General features: G+C 42.8%; 1 protein-coding gene across 1 annotated transcript in view; it reads left to right on the top strand.

The window, feature by feature from the left end:
* LOC132430971 (ATP-dependent translocase ABCB1) overlaps positions 1-10,392 on the top strand; it is a 102,346-nt gene extending 91,954 nt beyond the window's left edge. The window contains exons 26-28 of the mRNA XM_060020362.1: positions 5,191-5,397; positions 8,840-8,986; positions 9,778-10,392. Of these exons, the coding sequence (XP_059876345.1) occupies positions 5,191-5,397; positions 8,840-8,986; positions 9,778-9,981 (558 nt within the window). The 3' untranslated portion in view covers positions 9,982-10,392. The remainder of the gene's footprint in view (positions 1-5,190; positions 5,398-8,839; positions 8,987-9,777) is intronic.
* The last annotated feature ends 3,264 nt before the right edge of the window (positions 10,393-13,656 follow it).

Raw genomic sequence — 13,656 nt, 5'->3', positions numbered from 1 at the left:
CGTGGTCCTTAAGAGACATTTCTTAAGCAGTGTGTTAAATGTTGAGCTCTAATGAGTTACGGGGGATGGTGTCTGTCCTCAAAGATTTCAACTGAAGAGATGGGACATATCCTTCCATGAGTTCATTAAAGAAGATAGGCCTAGAGCTAGTTCTTAAGGGATAATTAGAGCTGGTTGCTTAAAGTTGTAAGGGTGAGCAATCAAGGCATCGTTCGATGAAAGAGATGACCTGAGCTGTGGCTGATGACTGATTTGTTCCCAATGCAGCATATAGGCCAGTTTGGCTGAAATAGCAGATTTAATTAGAGTCATGGTTCTCAAACTTTTTTGATGATAACCCACCTAGGAAAGACCAAAAGAATTCCCCCCCACCACCCTTACTACACTCACAGTCACTGTAGTGGGAAAAAACACTTGGCGTTAATAGTGTTGGAGTTGAAAACAACAATGGTAAACATACGTGCAGTAATTAGACAAGAAGAAAGTCAAGAAATGAATGATTATTCTCCGTGTTCATAAGCACAAGGGGAGCGAAATTTAAAACATGGACCGTATCGGTTATGGTTCAGTGTAGGAAACAGAAGCTGCTCTAGGTATTTCACGCAGATACATATTCAGTAAGGGGCATTCGGTGCTTACAGAATCACCGGAAGGGCTGGAAGAGTGGAAGTAAAAGTCAAAGTCAGCACTCCCAACATTCAAATCACAGCATCTCAGCTGGAGTCCTGTGGCCAGGAGGTTGTAGGAAATGATGCCAGTGTCACAGCTGCTCCAAACCTGAAGACACAAGACCAGTGTCTGGGTGTTGTAAAAACTCCCGTCTGCCAAAACACAGGTGTTAGTTTACCACGGCCTCTGTCTCCCAGATTTTGCACACTGCATCTCACCGGTAGAACCTCAGTTACTTCTAGAACCAGGAGCGAGCCTGGGAAACAGTTATTAGTCCTCCACTCCCTTGATATGTGGAAGGACAGACGCAGAAGAATATGGAAATGAATGCTGAGTGTATAGGACAGTAACCATCTCAAGACAACACTGATCATGCCCTGAAAACAAAGTGTCCTCCTCCATTGCAGGGAGTACGGTGATCTGCTCCTGTGCATTTACACTAGAGCTTCGAAATACTGCCAAGTGCTCCACAGCAGGCAGACCTCTTAGTGGAAGTGCCCTTGATACACATTAGTAAATGTGCCAGGTTTTGTTTATGAATGTCAATTAGTGACCCTGAATAACTCAGTTAATAGGTTATTAGTTCTTTCTTTTTTTTTCTTTTTTCTTTTTTTTTTTTTTTTTTGCCACACCTTGTGGCATGCAGGATCTTAGTTCTCCCACCAGGGATTGAACCCACACCCCTTGCAGTGGAAGCTTGGAGTCTTTTTTTAAAAATATTTATTTATTTATTTATTTGGTGGGTTGCACCGGGTCTTAGTTGTGGCAGGTGGGCTCCTTAACTGCAGCTTGCCAGCTCCTTAGTTGCAGCATGCAGTCTTCTTAGTTGTGGCATGTGGGGTCCTGAGTTGTGGCAGGCCAGCTCCTTAGTTGTGGCATGCATGTGGGATTTAGTTCCCTGACCAGGGATCGAACCCAGGCCCCCTGCATTGGGAGCTTGGAGGTCTTATCCACCGTGCCACCAGGGAAGTCCCAAAGCACATGGAGTCTTAACTGCTGGACCGCCAGGGAAGTCCTATGATTAGTTCTTGTTGCCATAAAAAATGAGTCTATGCATTTGAGCATCATTTGATCATAATGATCATTTGAAGCAAGGACTTGACCCTGAGGAGGTCGGGAAATCCTCATGACCATCAACGAGCCTCGAATCACACTCTGAGAAACATTGACCTGAGCAGAGGTTCTCAAGTTGGCGTGGATCATAATGGCCTAGAGAGCTACTAGAGAACACAGCCACCCCGGCTCATTTATGAAGGTCAGGACCTAGCCTTTTCATTTTTATGATTTTTCCCAGGTGATTCTGATGCCAACCAGAGGTGGAGAACCTCTGAACTGATAACTTTAAAAGGTTTAGATCAAATTGTGGCGAGTCTTGCAAAACCAAGCTATGGAATTGTTCAGAGAGTGGAGTTTCCAGGTTTGGTGGGGCCTGAAAGTTATACAATTTCAGGGACTCTACTTGAAAGAATACAAAGTTATGAACACACAATTAGATATGAAAGTGAGTATTTCCTTCAAATGAGAAAAATTCACAACAAAATATTGAAACCTTAAAGATTCTGGTCCCTCTCCTTTTTAGGCAGGTTATCCTAAATGCTTACCCAGAAGAACTGGGCTCCCTTCCATCCAGAACACCGTTCAGCTCCCAGCATTTGCCTGCAAACGGGCGTCCTTGAATCTTAAGTTCATTAGCTTCACTGAGACTCACTCTGGTTTGAGTCTTCCCCCGACCTATCCTTTCTTCCCTTGCCGGCCCATGCTATGCGCTGCCACCAGAGTCCTCTCTCCCCCTTAGGACACAGTTAGCAGCCTGTTGTCTGGGTATTACCCAGTGGGTGCCGGGGCTAAGATGGAGACATTGCTCTTTTGAGGGAAGACAGAAAGTATTTTTCAATTCTGAGACACTGTGTTGCTAAAATCCAACCTGTAGTGTGTAGGTCCGATCCGAGCTCCCTCAGTCACTAAGAGTGTGACCTTGCACAAGTGACTTAGCTCTGCTCATGTCCTCATCGGTAAAATGGGGAATAAACTCGCATTTACCTCGCGAGCGTTGTCGTGAATATTAAACGAGAGAAGGCATGAGGTGTGCTTACAACAGGACCTATAATATAGTCGATGCTCAATATTTTATCTGATTACCATTTCAGAGTCAATACATACAGCAGGATAATACAGATTTCACATTTGATTGTGCTACTGAAATCAGGTAGTAGATTTAAGTTTGGAATAGAGATAGCTCGTCATTTGAATTTAGCCTTTCATTGTTTTTGTTTATTTATTTGTTTTTTGGCCTTCCATTGTTATTGTCAGTGTGTTATTGTCAGTGTGTTACTTTAAGTTTTTATTTAGGCCAGTATCTTTTTTTTTTTTTTTTTTTTTAATCCCGCCATGCCACACAGCATGTGGGATCTTAGTTCCCCAACCAGGGATCAAACCTACAGCCCCTGCATTGGAAGTGCAGAGTCTTAACCACTGGACCGCCAGGGAAGTCCCAGGGCCAGTATCTTCTGAGCAGTGTTCACTGACGCCCTGGACTTCCTTGGTCTTCCCTCAGAGGGCCATCTGCCGCAGCCAAAGAAGCTCTGCGTTGATCTTTTTATATTTGGTCTTCTAAACGTGTTTCCCCTAAGGAAAGGATTCCTAGCAAACACAGGTTTTAAATAGTTTGTAGTTGCTGTGTGTAGCATGGGGCTGAGGAGGCCCAAACGTCTTCTTGTATGCAGTGTGAGGGAGAAGCTCATTAAAACTTGCTGGGATCAGTCATATTTGTCTGACTGTATTCGTTTGATGGTGTCTATTTTTTCTTCCAGGGGTATAAGCCTGGGAAAAAAGTTTTTTAAAAAAACTACTCTTTCTTTCCTCAGATTTCCGTTTTTCACACTGTTCCATCTAACAAGATCTGCTGTTTCGCCACATACTTGTATGGTTTTTCCTGCCTCTCTTCACTCTCTACTTTCCACCTTCACTTAACACTGTGAGGAAGCCTGGAGCATAGATGCTTGGAATAGTCTCCATGGCAACCGGGCTTGGTACTAATGAGGTCATGCGTGTGTTTTCCATCCATCCTTGCACCTGCCAGCTTCACAAACAGAAGCTGTCTTCCTGCAGCAAAGACTGTACCCTACCCCTGGCCAGCTGTCTCCCAGAGGCACCCAGCCAGGTACACGGGATTCAAAGTGTATATATAGCTCAGGACATACTCATCACCACTATTATAAACGCTCAAAGCTGAGTCACTGATGTCTTCTTCAGGGAGGATGAACAGCTCTCACTTGAATGCCAGCGTTCTCTTGCAAAGTAGGTCTTCGGGGCAGACACATCTGCATCAGACAGCAAGGATTATTGTCAACCAGGCTGTATGGGTACACCCCAGGCTTCTGCAGGATAATCCAAGGGGAGACAGGTCACTAGAGAAAGGGCAGCCTCTCCCTCCAGCTCCTTTGGGTCAGATCCAAATCGCAGACAGTCCTTCACATACCCTGTGCCCAGCACTGTGCTCAGTAGGGGTCATACATGACTTCATTTAATCCTCAATTCTTTGACTTTAGGAATTATCATTCCCAGTTTACAAAGAAACTAAGAGACATTAATTCACATTCCTAAGATCAACAACAATTTAGAGATATAACAGCGACCTTCCGACGTTCACTTCTGTTTCATTTAAGTCCTCAAAAACGTGATCCTAACTAACAGGTCAGATCAGAAACGTGACCTACAAACCTATTCTACGGTATAGCAGTTAGTTATTTCCAATCTAATGGTGGCTACTTTTCCTGTGAAAAATCAGTGCATAAGAATAAGGATGTCAGAATACATCCCCGAATTAGAATGCATTTTATTAGTTTCCTGTGGCAGCTATAACAAATGACAGCAAATTTAGTGGGATGAAACGACACAAATTTATCTTAAAAATTCTGGAGGTCATGTGTCTGAAGTGGATCTCACTGGGCTAAAGTCACGGTGTCAGCAGGGCTCTGTGCCTTCTGAAGGCTCTAGGGGAGTCTGCTTTCTTACCTTTTCTAGCCCGTGGCCTCTTCCTGCATCTTCAAAGCCGGCAGTGACCGGTTGAGTCTTTCTCATATTGCTCCACTGTGATACACACTCTCCTGCCCCCCTCTTGCACAGTTGAGGACCCTTATGATTATGTTGGGTCCACCTGGATAATCTAAGGTAACCTCGACATTTTGAGATCAGCTGACGAGCAACCTTACATCGTAATTCCATCTACACTTGTGAATAACATTCGCAGGTTTCATGAACGAGAACATGGATGTCTTGGATGGGGGAGAGGTGCATTATTCTGCCTACCACATGCATAGGGTTGAAACAGAAGAAATATGATGGTTCCTCAAAGCATACAATTATGACCTTATTCAGTTAACCTTGACAATCCAAACGGAAAACAACAACAAAAGTCTCATAATAACTTGGCAGTCTTAGTGTATGAAGTAACGATATTAATTTTGCTAAATTCAAAAAATGTGCTGGTTCTGAAGATGATCTGTGATCTCTTGTTTTCAGCTAATTGACGGCAAGGAAATAAAGCACCTGAATGTCCAGTGGCTCCGAGCACACATGGGCATCGTGTCCCAGGAGCCCGTCCTGTTTGACTGCAGCATCGGCGAGAACATCGCCTACGGGGACAACAGCCGGGTCGTGTCACAGGAGGAGATCGTGCAGGCAGCCAAGGAGGCCAACATACACCCCTTCGTCGAGACGCTGCCTGATGTAAGTCTCTCTCCAAATAAGGTACCTGGGAGCCTGTGGCAGCCCCCGTGGCCTATGCTTGTGACTTCAAAAGGGCTGGATCCCAAAGGTGAAATGAGCAACTAAAACACACGTCCACCTGTATACAAGCATCTGCCTGCACTTCCCATCCCCAGTGGATGCGATGTTTACCTGATTACCCGACTCACTCCCTGTGAGCAACCTTACCGAAAAATACATATGCCTGGGAGGCCTTTCCCTCCAAGTCTGGGTGTAGGGCCCACAGAAGCAAGAATGACCCTCCCCCACCATTTCTCTCTCAACCTTCCTTCCTTCCGCCTCCTTGCCGCTCTCCCCCAAGCCTCAAACCTCCCTCTGTGGAGTCAGGCCAGGCCAGGGAACTGGCCCCGTGCCAGAAAGAAGGCTCTGAGGAAGGCTGAGCCATTGGAGTGTCATCTCTCACCATTGCACATTCCATGCGCCCCAACCTCTGCTTGTAGGGCTGATTATTGAAAACTTCCCTGGGCTGTTGTCCCACAGATGCCTTCTGAATTCCTCCTAGGAAGTTAGGTAAATGGAACCTCTTGCCCTCTCTTAAGCCTCTTAGCTCCTGTATTTTGCATTGCAATCTAGACCTATCTTCTCTAACCCACCCGCCCCCATTATCATAAGTTATGTTCTTTATTTTAAGGAAGAACTAAAATATAAAGCTCAGTAGCCTGAAACTGGCAGAGAAGGTCCTCTCCTCATGGGGAAAGATGGCAATGCCTTACGGCCCCAACCCTCTCCTAAGATTTCCTTTTCTGGAAGCTCTTCTTTGGATAACTGCTGTCACCACACATCATAGGCCCCAGGGAAGAGGCGTTGTCCACTCCCCTCCTTTAACCTTCTAGCCCATCTGTGGATAATTGGCCCTTCCCAAGGCTAGAACATTCAAAGCATGTAACTTTAATTCCCTTTACTCACGGCGAGGTCAGTGTTCTCAAAGTCTGGGCGTGGGCCAGAACATCAGCGTCACCTGGGATCTTGTAAGAAATGCAGATTTCCAGGCCTGACCCCAGACCTACTGAATCAGAAACTTGGAGGTAGGGTCTAGCAATCTGTGTTTTAATATCCCAGGTGATGCTGATGCAGGTAAAGTGTGAGAACCACTGGGCTAGGGGTTAACAAAGGCAAATACAGAGAGTAATTATTATCTAGCTTATGAAATATACCTTGCCCCTCTCACTTTTGTCTACCACCGGGACCTACCTTTCTGGGCTCTGGGCTCTGTCTACGGAGCACACTTGTAGACATCATAAATCTCTTCCTCAATGTCTAGACCTGGAAAGAGAAGGCAAAACCACTTAAGTCCTATTTTCTGTCCAAGGATCTACTTCTTCACCTGAGTGGTTCGCAGTAGGATTTACCTCACCCTGCAGGGGGCTGGTCTAGTTTCCTCCTCTCAGGGGTACAGCCCTGCCTTTATCTGCCTCAACAGGGTCGATACTGTGGCAGTGCAGCCTGGCAACCTCTGCACCCTCATGGGACTTGCTCCAGTGCTCTGGCCTCCCTGGTGGCTGCAGCTCTGGGCTGGGCCAGTCGCTAGCATCTGACGGAACCTCCCCTGGGCTCGCTTACTCCACCTGCAGGTGGAGAGCTCTATGTTGAGTGCCATAGAACTAAGGCTGCCAGAAATAGCAAGTAAAAATGGGCAACCCTACATAGAATGAATTTTTTTTAAATTGAAGGATAGTTTATTTATAATGTTGTGTTAATTTGTGCTGTACAGCAAAGTGATTCAGCTATATATATATATATATATATATATATATATATACACACACACACACACATTCTTTTTTTAATATTGTTTTTCATTATGTTTTATCATAGGATACTGAATATAGTTCTCTGTGCCATACAGTAGGACCTTGTTGTGTATCCATTCCATATATAATAGCTTACATCTGCTAACCCCAGCCTCCCACTCCATCCCTCCCCTCCCCCCTTCCCCCTTGGCAACCACAAGTCTATTCTCTATGTCTATGAATCTGTTTCTGTTTCGTAGACAGGTTCATTTGTGTCATATTTTAGATTCCAGAAATGTATAAGTGATATCATAATGGTATTTGTCTTTCTCTTTCTGACTTAACTTCACTTAGTATGATAATCTCTAGTTGCATCCATGTTGCTGCAAATGGCATTATTTTGTTCTTTTTTATGGCTGAGTAATATTCCATTGTATACATGTACCACATCTTCTTTATCTATTCATCTGTCGATGGACGTTTAGGTTGCTTCCATGTCTTGCTATTGTGAATAGTGCTGCTGTGAACATAGGGGTGCATGTATCTTTTTGAGTTATAGTTTTGTCTGGATATATGCCCAGGAGTGGGATTGCTGGATCATACGATAATTCTATTTTTAGTTTTCTGAAGAACCGCCATACTGTTTTGCATAGTGGCTGCGCCAGCTTAACATTCCCACCAACAGTGTAGGAAGTGGAACATGAATTTTAAAGTCAAACTCTGGATGTCAGAATCAGAGCCCACAGTTTGACTAACATTTCAGCCTGGCAAGGACCTGAAAATAAAAAGATAATATGGTTTTTTTAGGTTACACATTACATTTCTGCTCTCCCCTACATACCCTATTAACTCCTGTCCTATTGTCACATTGGATACTTAGTGAGCATTATCTGCTCTGGGAAACAATATGTGAAAATTTTCAGGAGAACTCTGAAAACAAAAGTCAATCAGGAGATTTCAGCTTTTCAAGTTAGATATCGAATAGAGTTTCTTAGCATCCATTAAAATTGTTGAAGCTTTGGAGATAGTCTCATAAAAACAGACAACAAAAGGCTAACATCCCAAGAATTTCTTCCCTTCCTAACTTTATTTTTTTAAAAGGATATTATCATAATCGACATTTTATTTTTTTAACATCTTTATTGGCATATAATTGCTTTACAAAGGTGTGTTAGTTTCTGCTGTATAACAAAGTGAATCAGCTATACATATACATACATCCCATATCCCCTCCCTCTTGCGTCCTTCCTCACTTTAAAATAATGCAGAGAGCATCACCTGCTGGTTATAAATAAGATGAGTTTCAATTATTTTATTATGCATAGCCTGTTAAAATCAAATTTCCTTCCTCCTACCAATCTTTGTCCCAAATGCAATGAAACCAGAAGGCTGGAAGAGCCTCACATTGCAACAGTCATCTTCCTCGTAAATATGTTGACTTGTCTACACTAAAGCATAACTTTTAAGACCCAAACGTCTGTCTTCAAGAAGAGAGGTTAATCCTGCCATTCAGAGCTATGTTTTTGTTGTTTAACTCTCCTGCAACCCATTCTTAGCTTCTGAACCTAAACTTTTTTGTGTATATGGAAGTGGTTATCCTATTTTCTGCAAGCACACTCTATTTCAGAACTTTATCAGTTCTACTCTTCATCATAACAAAACCCTATTTACAGAAATATAACACCAGAGTAGGAGACAAAGGAACTCAGCTCTCTGGTGGCCAGAAGCAGCGCATTGCGATAGCTCGTGCCCTTGTTAGACAGCCTCGTATATTGCTTCTGGATGAAGCTACATCAGCTCTGGATACAGAAAGTGAAAAGGTAAGAATTTAACGTGGACTCATTCACACTTGAAGCAGTTGTCCCTTAAAAGGTTTTAAGTTTATGCTTCTGTCTTCTACAGTAGAGAACACAATTCAGCCAGATACTGAGTTTTGTTACTTTCAGTGGAATCTAAACACTTTCGGTAGCTGTCATTCAAGAGAACTAAGATGAAACAAGGCAGATTAGTCTTATAATGCTTGTGCTCCAAAAGTCAGCCCCGGATCACTTTGTATTGATCTAAGAAGCTGCATTCAGGCCATAGTCCCATTTCTCCTGGCAGCATCTCCTCAACAACTATATAAAAAAGTGGAAGCACAGAACAATGTTAAAAGCTGACTGTACTTGAAGGTAAATAGTAGTAATTGTTTTCAGTTTGAGAAGAAGTGGAGTGTTCAGGTGTCTGAAAGATAAACTCATTCTGAGTTTTTTTTTATCTTAAAAATACCAAAATTCAAGGAGGCTGTGTTTGGCCTGTGCTCAGGCTTCCTGTATTTAGTGTAGTGCTAGACCAGAAGGATGTCACAAGGCTGGGCACACTACTAAGTGCTTCTAAATGATTGCATAGGCTGTATTTACAGTCATAACTCTTGAGATAAACCAAATTAGGATTCAGTATTCTTCTGATACGACAGATCCCTTGCTTTGTAAAATCTATGTTATATTCCATTGACACCACTGTTAAAGAGGCACGTATCGTTGGAGAAATTAATTGTGAGGCTTGTTATGGAGGAGAAATTCAAGGGAGTGGATTATTATGATCAGAGTTAATTTGTGTGATTATTGAACAGGTTGTCCAAGAAGCCCTGGACAAAGCCCAGGAAGGGCGCACCTGCATCGTCATCGCTCACCGCCTGTCCACCATTCAGAATGCAGACTTGATAGTGGTGTTTCAGAACGGCAAAGTCAAGGAGCACGGCACACACCAGCAGCTGCTGGCACAGAAAGGCATCTATTTCTCCATGGTCAGTGTCCAGGCTGGAGCAAAGCGCTAGCGAACTGTGACCATATGAGCTATTAAATATTGCCTAATATTTGTGTTAAAATATGGCATTTAATCAAAATTGAAAAAGTGAACACTTCCTGGGAAAACGATGTAGAGTTACTTATTTAACATTTCCTGCTGCAGTGGAAGATCATTCCACCCAGTTCAGAGTTTTCAGAGACTATAATTGAAGGAACAGAAAGAAACAGCATCAGTTGGAGAAACGTAATGGTTTTAATTGCATTATAAAGTTTATAGAATCATTCAAAGTAGATTTTGTTAATAAAGTGTATAATTTTTGTTTATATTTTCTTATTCAGACTGTAACTGACTACCTTGCTAAAAGATTATAGAAGTAGCAAAAAGTACTGAATGTTTGTGTAAAGTGCCTATAATAAAACTAAACTTTTATATGACTGGAGTCATCTTGTCTAAAGTGCCTGTAAATCTATCGTCTCCCAGTTGGACTACTGAAGATCATTTCTGCACTTTAAAAAAAGGACTTGTTTAAAAACTCTCATTAATTTTTGTAAGAATGGTTAAACAGTGTAATAATTCCTATTGTACGTGTCTTTTCACGTTGGGTTCTACAAAGCCATCTGGCTTCATTCTTCTTGGACTTGATCCTGCTGATTCTTGCATTTCCACTTTATGCTGGCTGTCAAACCAACCACATAGATCAATACAGGATCTTAGGGGCTGAGATGGGGCAGAGGATGGACAATTGTGAAGTGTATACTCTGATGTACGTTGAATATCTTGCATTGCTCTTATAAAGGGCTCTTACAGGATTTTAATACTTCTGCATTTTTAAAAATACAATTCTTTTTCTGTTTTGATAATGCATCACTTTTCCCAGTAATTGGTCTCTTCCAAAGTTGATCCTTCTGGCGGCAGGTGATTAAAATGTGCCATAAGTTTAAATACATCATCATGAAAACATGGTGAAAAAGGAAAATACCACCAGAAAATGATACTCTGACTATAAAAAGAGAAGCCAAAAAGCACTATAAACATGATTGAGAGTCACAAGCTGGGAGCAGTATTTGCCATATTTATTTTAAATAATTGGTATTGTTACTATCTAAAGAATTTTAAAAGGAAGAAAATGCCATCACCTCCAAGGAAGAATTGGCAGAGGACATGGTCCAGTAAATCCCAAAGAAGAAATTGAGGAGAAAGAAAGTGCACACTCTCAAAGAAATGTAGATTAGATCAACAAACCCTTGAGGAGTAACATGAGCCCCATGGCGGAATAAGACATCCTTTGTTTCTCCCTCAAGGACATAATTTGGCATCCAAGCACAGACAAAAGTACCTTTTTGGGAGTTGTGGGATCCAGCATCATATGCCAAGGGACCTAAGAGGAGTCTTGCTTCCCCGTGAGTCAACTAATAGGGATAAAGACCTGGGTCCTGGCTGTGGACCCTGCAGTAGCCTGTGAACTGGCTCCAGCCCCCCTTGGCCTTGGTCCAGGAGCCCCTGGAAGACACTGTCTAAGACAATCACCCACAGACCATAGAGCCTTTGTACAAGTCCTGGTTTCCAGATGAGAAGTTCCAGCACACCTTTGGAGCAGAAAAACTCGGAGTTTGGAAGCATTGAGAGGATGAGAGGAACAGCTTGACCTGACTTGCACCATCCCTCCCCCCAAGGGGACACAGCTTAGGGCCAAGAGAGATCTCAGCCTGTGATTTCTGTCAGGGAAAGTGAGAGCTTGTGAGTGACACGTGGCTCACGGGAGGCTGCCAAGGGAGCTCCTTTCTCTCTCCCCACATCCAGAGTACTGAAACATGAACTGCATGACTGAGAGGCAGGAAGAGACGGAGAATGGCACGTAGCTCCCTCAGAGGGTGTTCAAGGGGCACAGAGCCTGCTCACCACATTCACGAAGCCTGCCCTGGAGCCGCTGGGAATGCCTCACCTGCAGATCCTCCAACGGGCGCACGGGTGTCCCCAGTGCTCAGTGTGCCTCACCCACACAAACCCCCTGACCCTGTGGCTGGCTCCCTGTGTGTGCTCCCAGCAGCAGTGGTGAGAGCAGGGTCTGGCAGATGGTGAGTGATATTCAAGCACACAAAGAATGCACGCTTGAATCTGCAGGCCAGGGAGAAGCCACAAATGAGCTTTAGGGCCACCTTGACAAACAAAAGGGAGGCAGCCAATACATGGTGTGGTGCATTGCAGATCGAGGAGAGGCATATAAGCTTAAGGATTCTGCCACAAGAGGGAGCAAGAAGTGTGGATCAGGTGTAACCAGAGAAGGCCTGAGAAAGCCTCCATCACTAGCAGGGCTGATGGAAGATACTTCCCTCCTAAAGCCAGTTAATAAAGACAGGAGGAGGTGACTTTAACTTCAAATGGGAAGACAGCAATGCAGAACTTCAATGAATATGAAAAATCAAGGAAACATGACACCACCAAAGGGTCACACTAATCTTCCAGTAACCAACCCAAGACATGGAGATCTGTGATTTTTCTCGTAGTGAATTCAAATATGCTGTTCTAAGGAAACTCTGTGAGTTCCAAGAAAACACAAAGACAAGTCAACAAAATTAGAAAAACAGTACACAAACAAAATGAGAAATTTGACAAAGAGATAGAAAATATTAAAAGGAACCAAACAAATTCTGAAGCTGAAGAATACAGTGAATGAAATGAAAAATATAATAAAGAGCATCAGTAGCACCTAAATATATTCAGCAAATACTAAGAGATCTTAAGTGAGAAATAGACAACAATACTGTAATAGGAGGGGACTTCAATATCCTACTTTCAATAATAAAGGGATCATCAACAAAGAAATGTTGGATCTGGACTACACTTTAGACCAAATGGATTAGCAGACATGTAGGGAACACTCCATCCAACAGCAGCAGAATACACGTGCTTCTCAAGTACACATGTAAAAAGTAGCAGAATAGGTCAGTCAGAAGACAGAAGAGAAGAACTTTGAAGTTACCCAGTCAGAGGAGAGAATAAAGAAAAAAGAATGGAAGAGAATGAGAAAGCCTACATGATATATACAGTACTATCCAAAGAACCAATTTGTGAATTATTGGTGTTCTGGAAGGAGAAGAGAGGACGGAAAGCTTATTTAAAGAAATAGTGGCTAAGAATTTTTTCCAGACCTGGGCAGAGATTTAGATCTCCAAATTCACGAAGCTGGTAGGCCACCCAACAAAATCAACCTAGAGAGATCCTCTCCAATACACATTATAATAAAACTGTTAAAAATCTAAAACAAGGAATCTTAAAAGCATCAAGAGAGGAAAAAAGCTTATAACTTTCAAAAGAACCTGCATAAGGCTATCAGTGGATTTCTCAGCAGAAACTTGACAGGCCAGGAGAGAGTGGGATGATACATTCAAAGTGCTGAAAGGAAGAAAAAAAAAAAAGCCCTGCCAGTCAAGAATTCTCTGTCCAGCAAAGTTGTCCTTCATAAACGAAGGAGAGAGACTTCCTCAGACAAACAGAAGCTGACAGAATTCACCACCACAAGACCTGCCTTACAAGAAATGCTGACTGGAGTTCTTCAAGCTGTAATGAAAGGATGCTAATTAGTAACATGTAGCCAACTTCAGAATACTCTGATACTGTCATATGGTGCTGTATTAAAAGTTATAGGACAGTATAAAGGTTAAAGGACAAGGGTATTAATAATAGCTATAGCTACAATTTATTA

This window comes from Delphinus delphis, chromosome 9, assembly GCF_949987515.2.
Source record: "Delphinus delphis chromosome 9, mDelDel1.2, whole genome shotgun sequence".
Classification (NCBI taxonomy): domain Eukaryota; kingdom Metazoa; phylum Chordata; class Mammalia; order Artiodactyla; family Delphinidae; genus Delphinus; species Delphinus delphis.
This window is presented reverse-complemented; position numbering and strand designations above follow the sequence as displayed.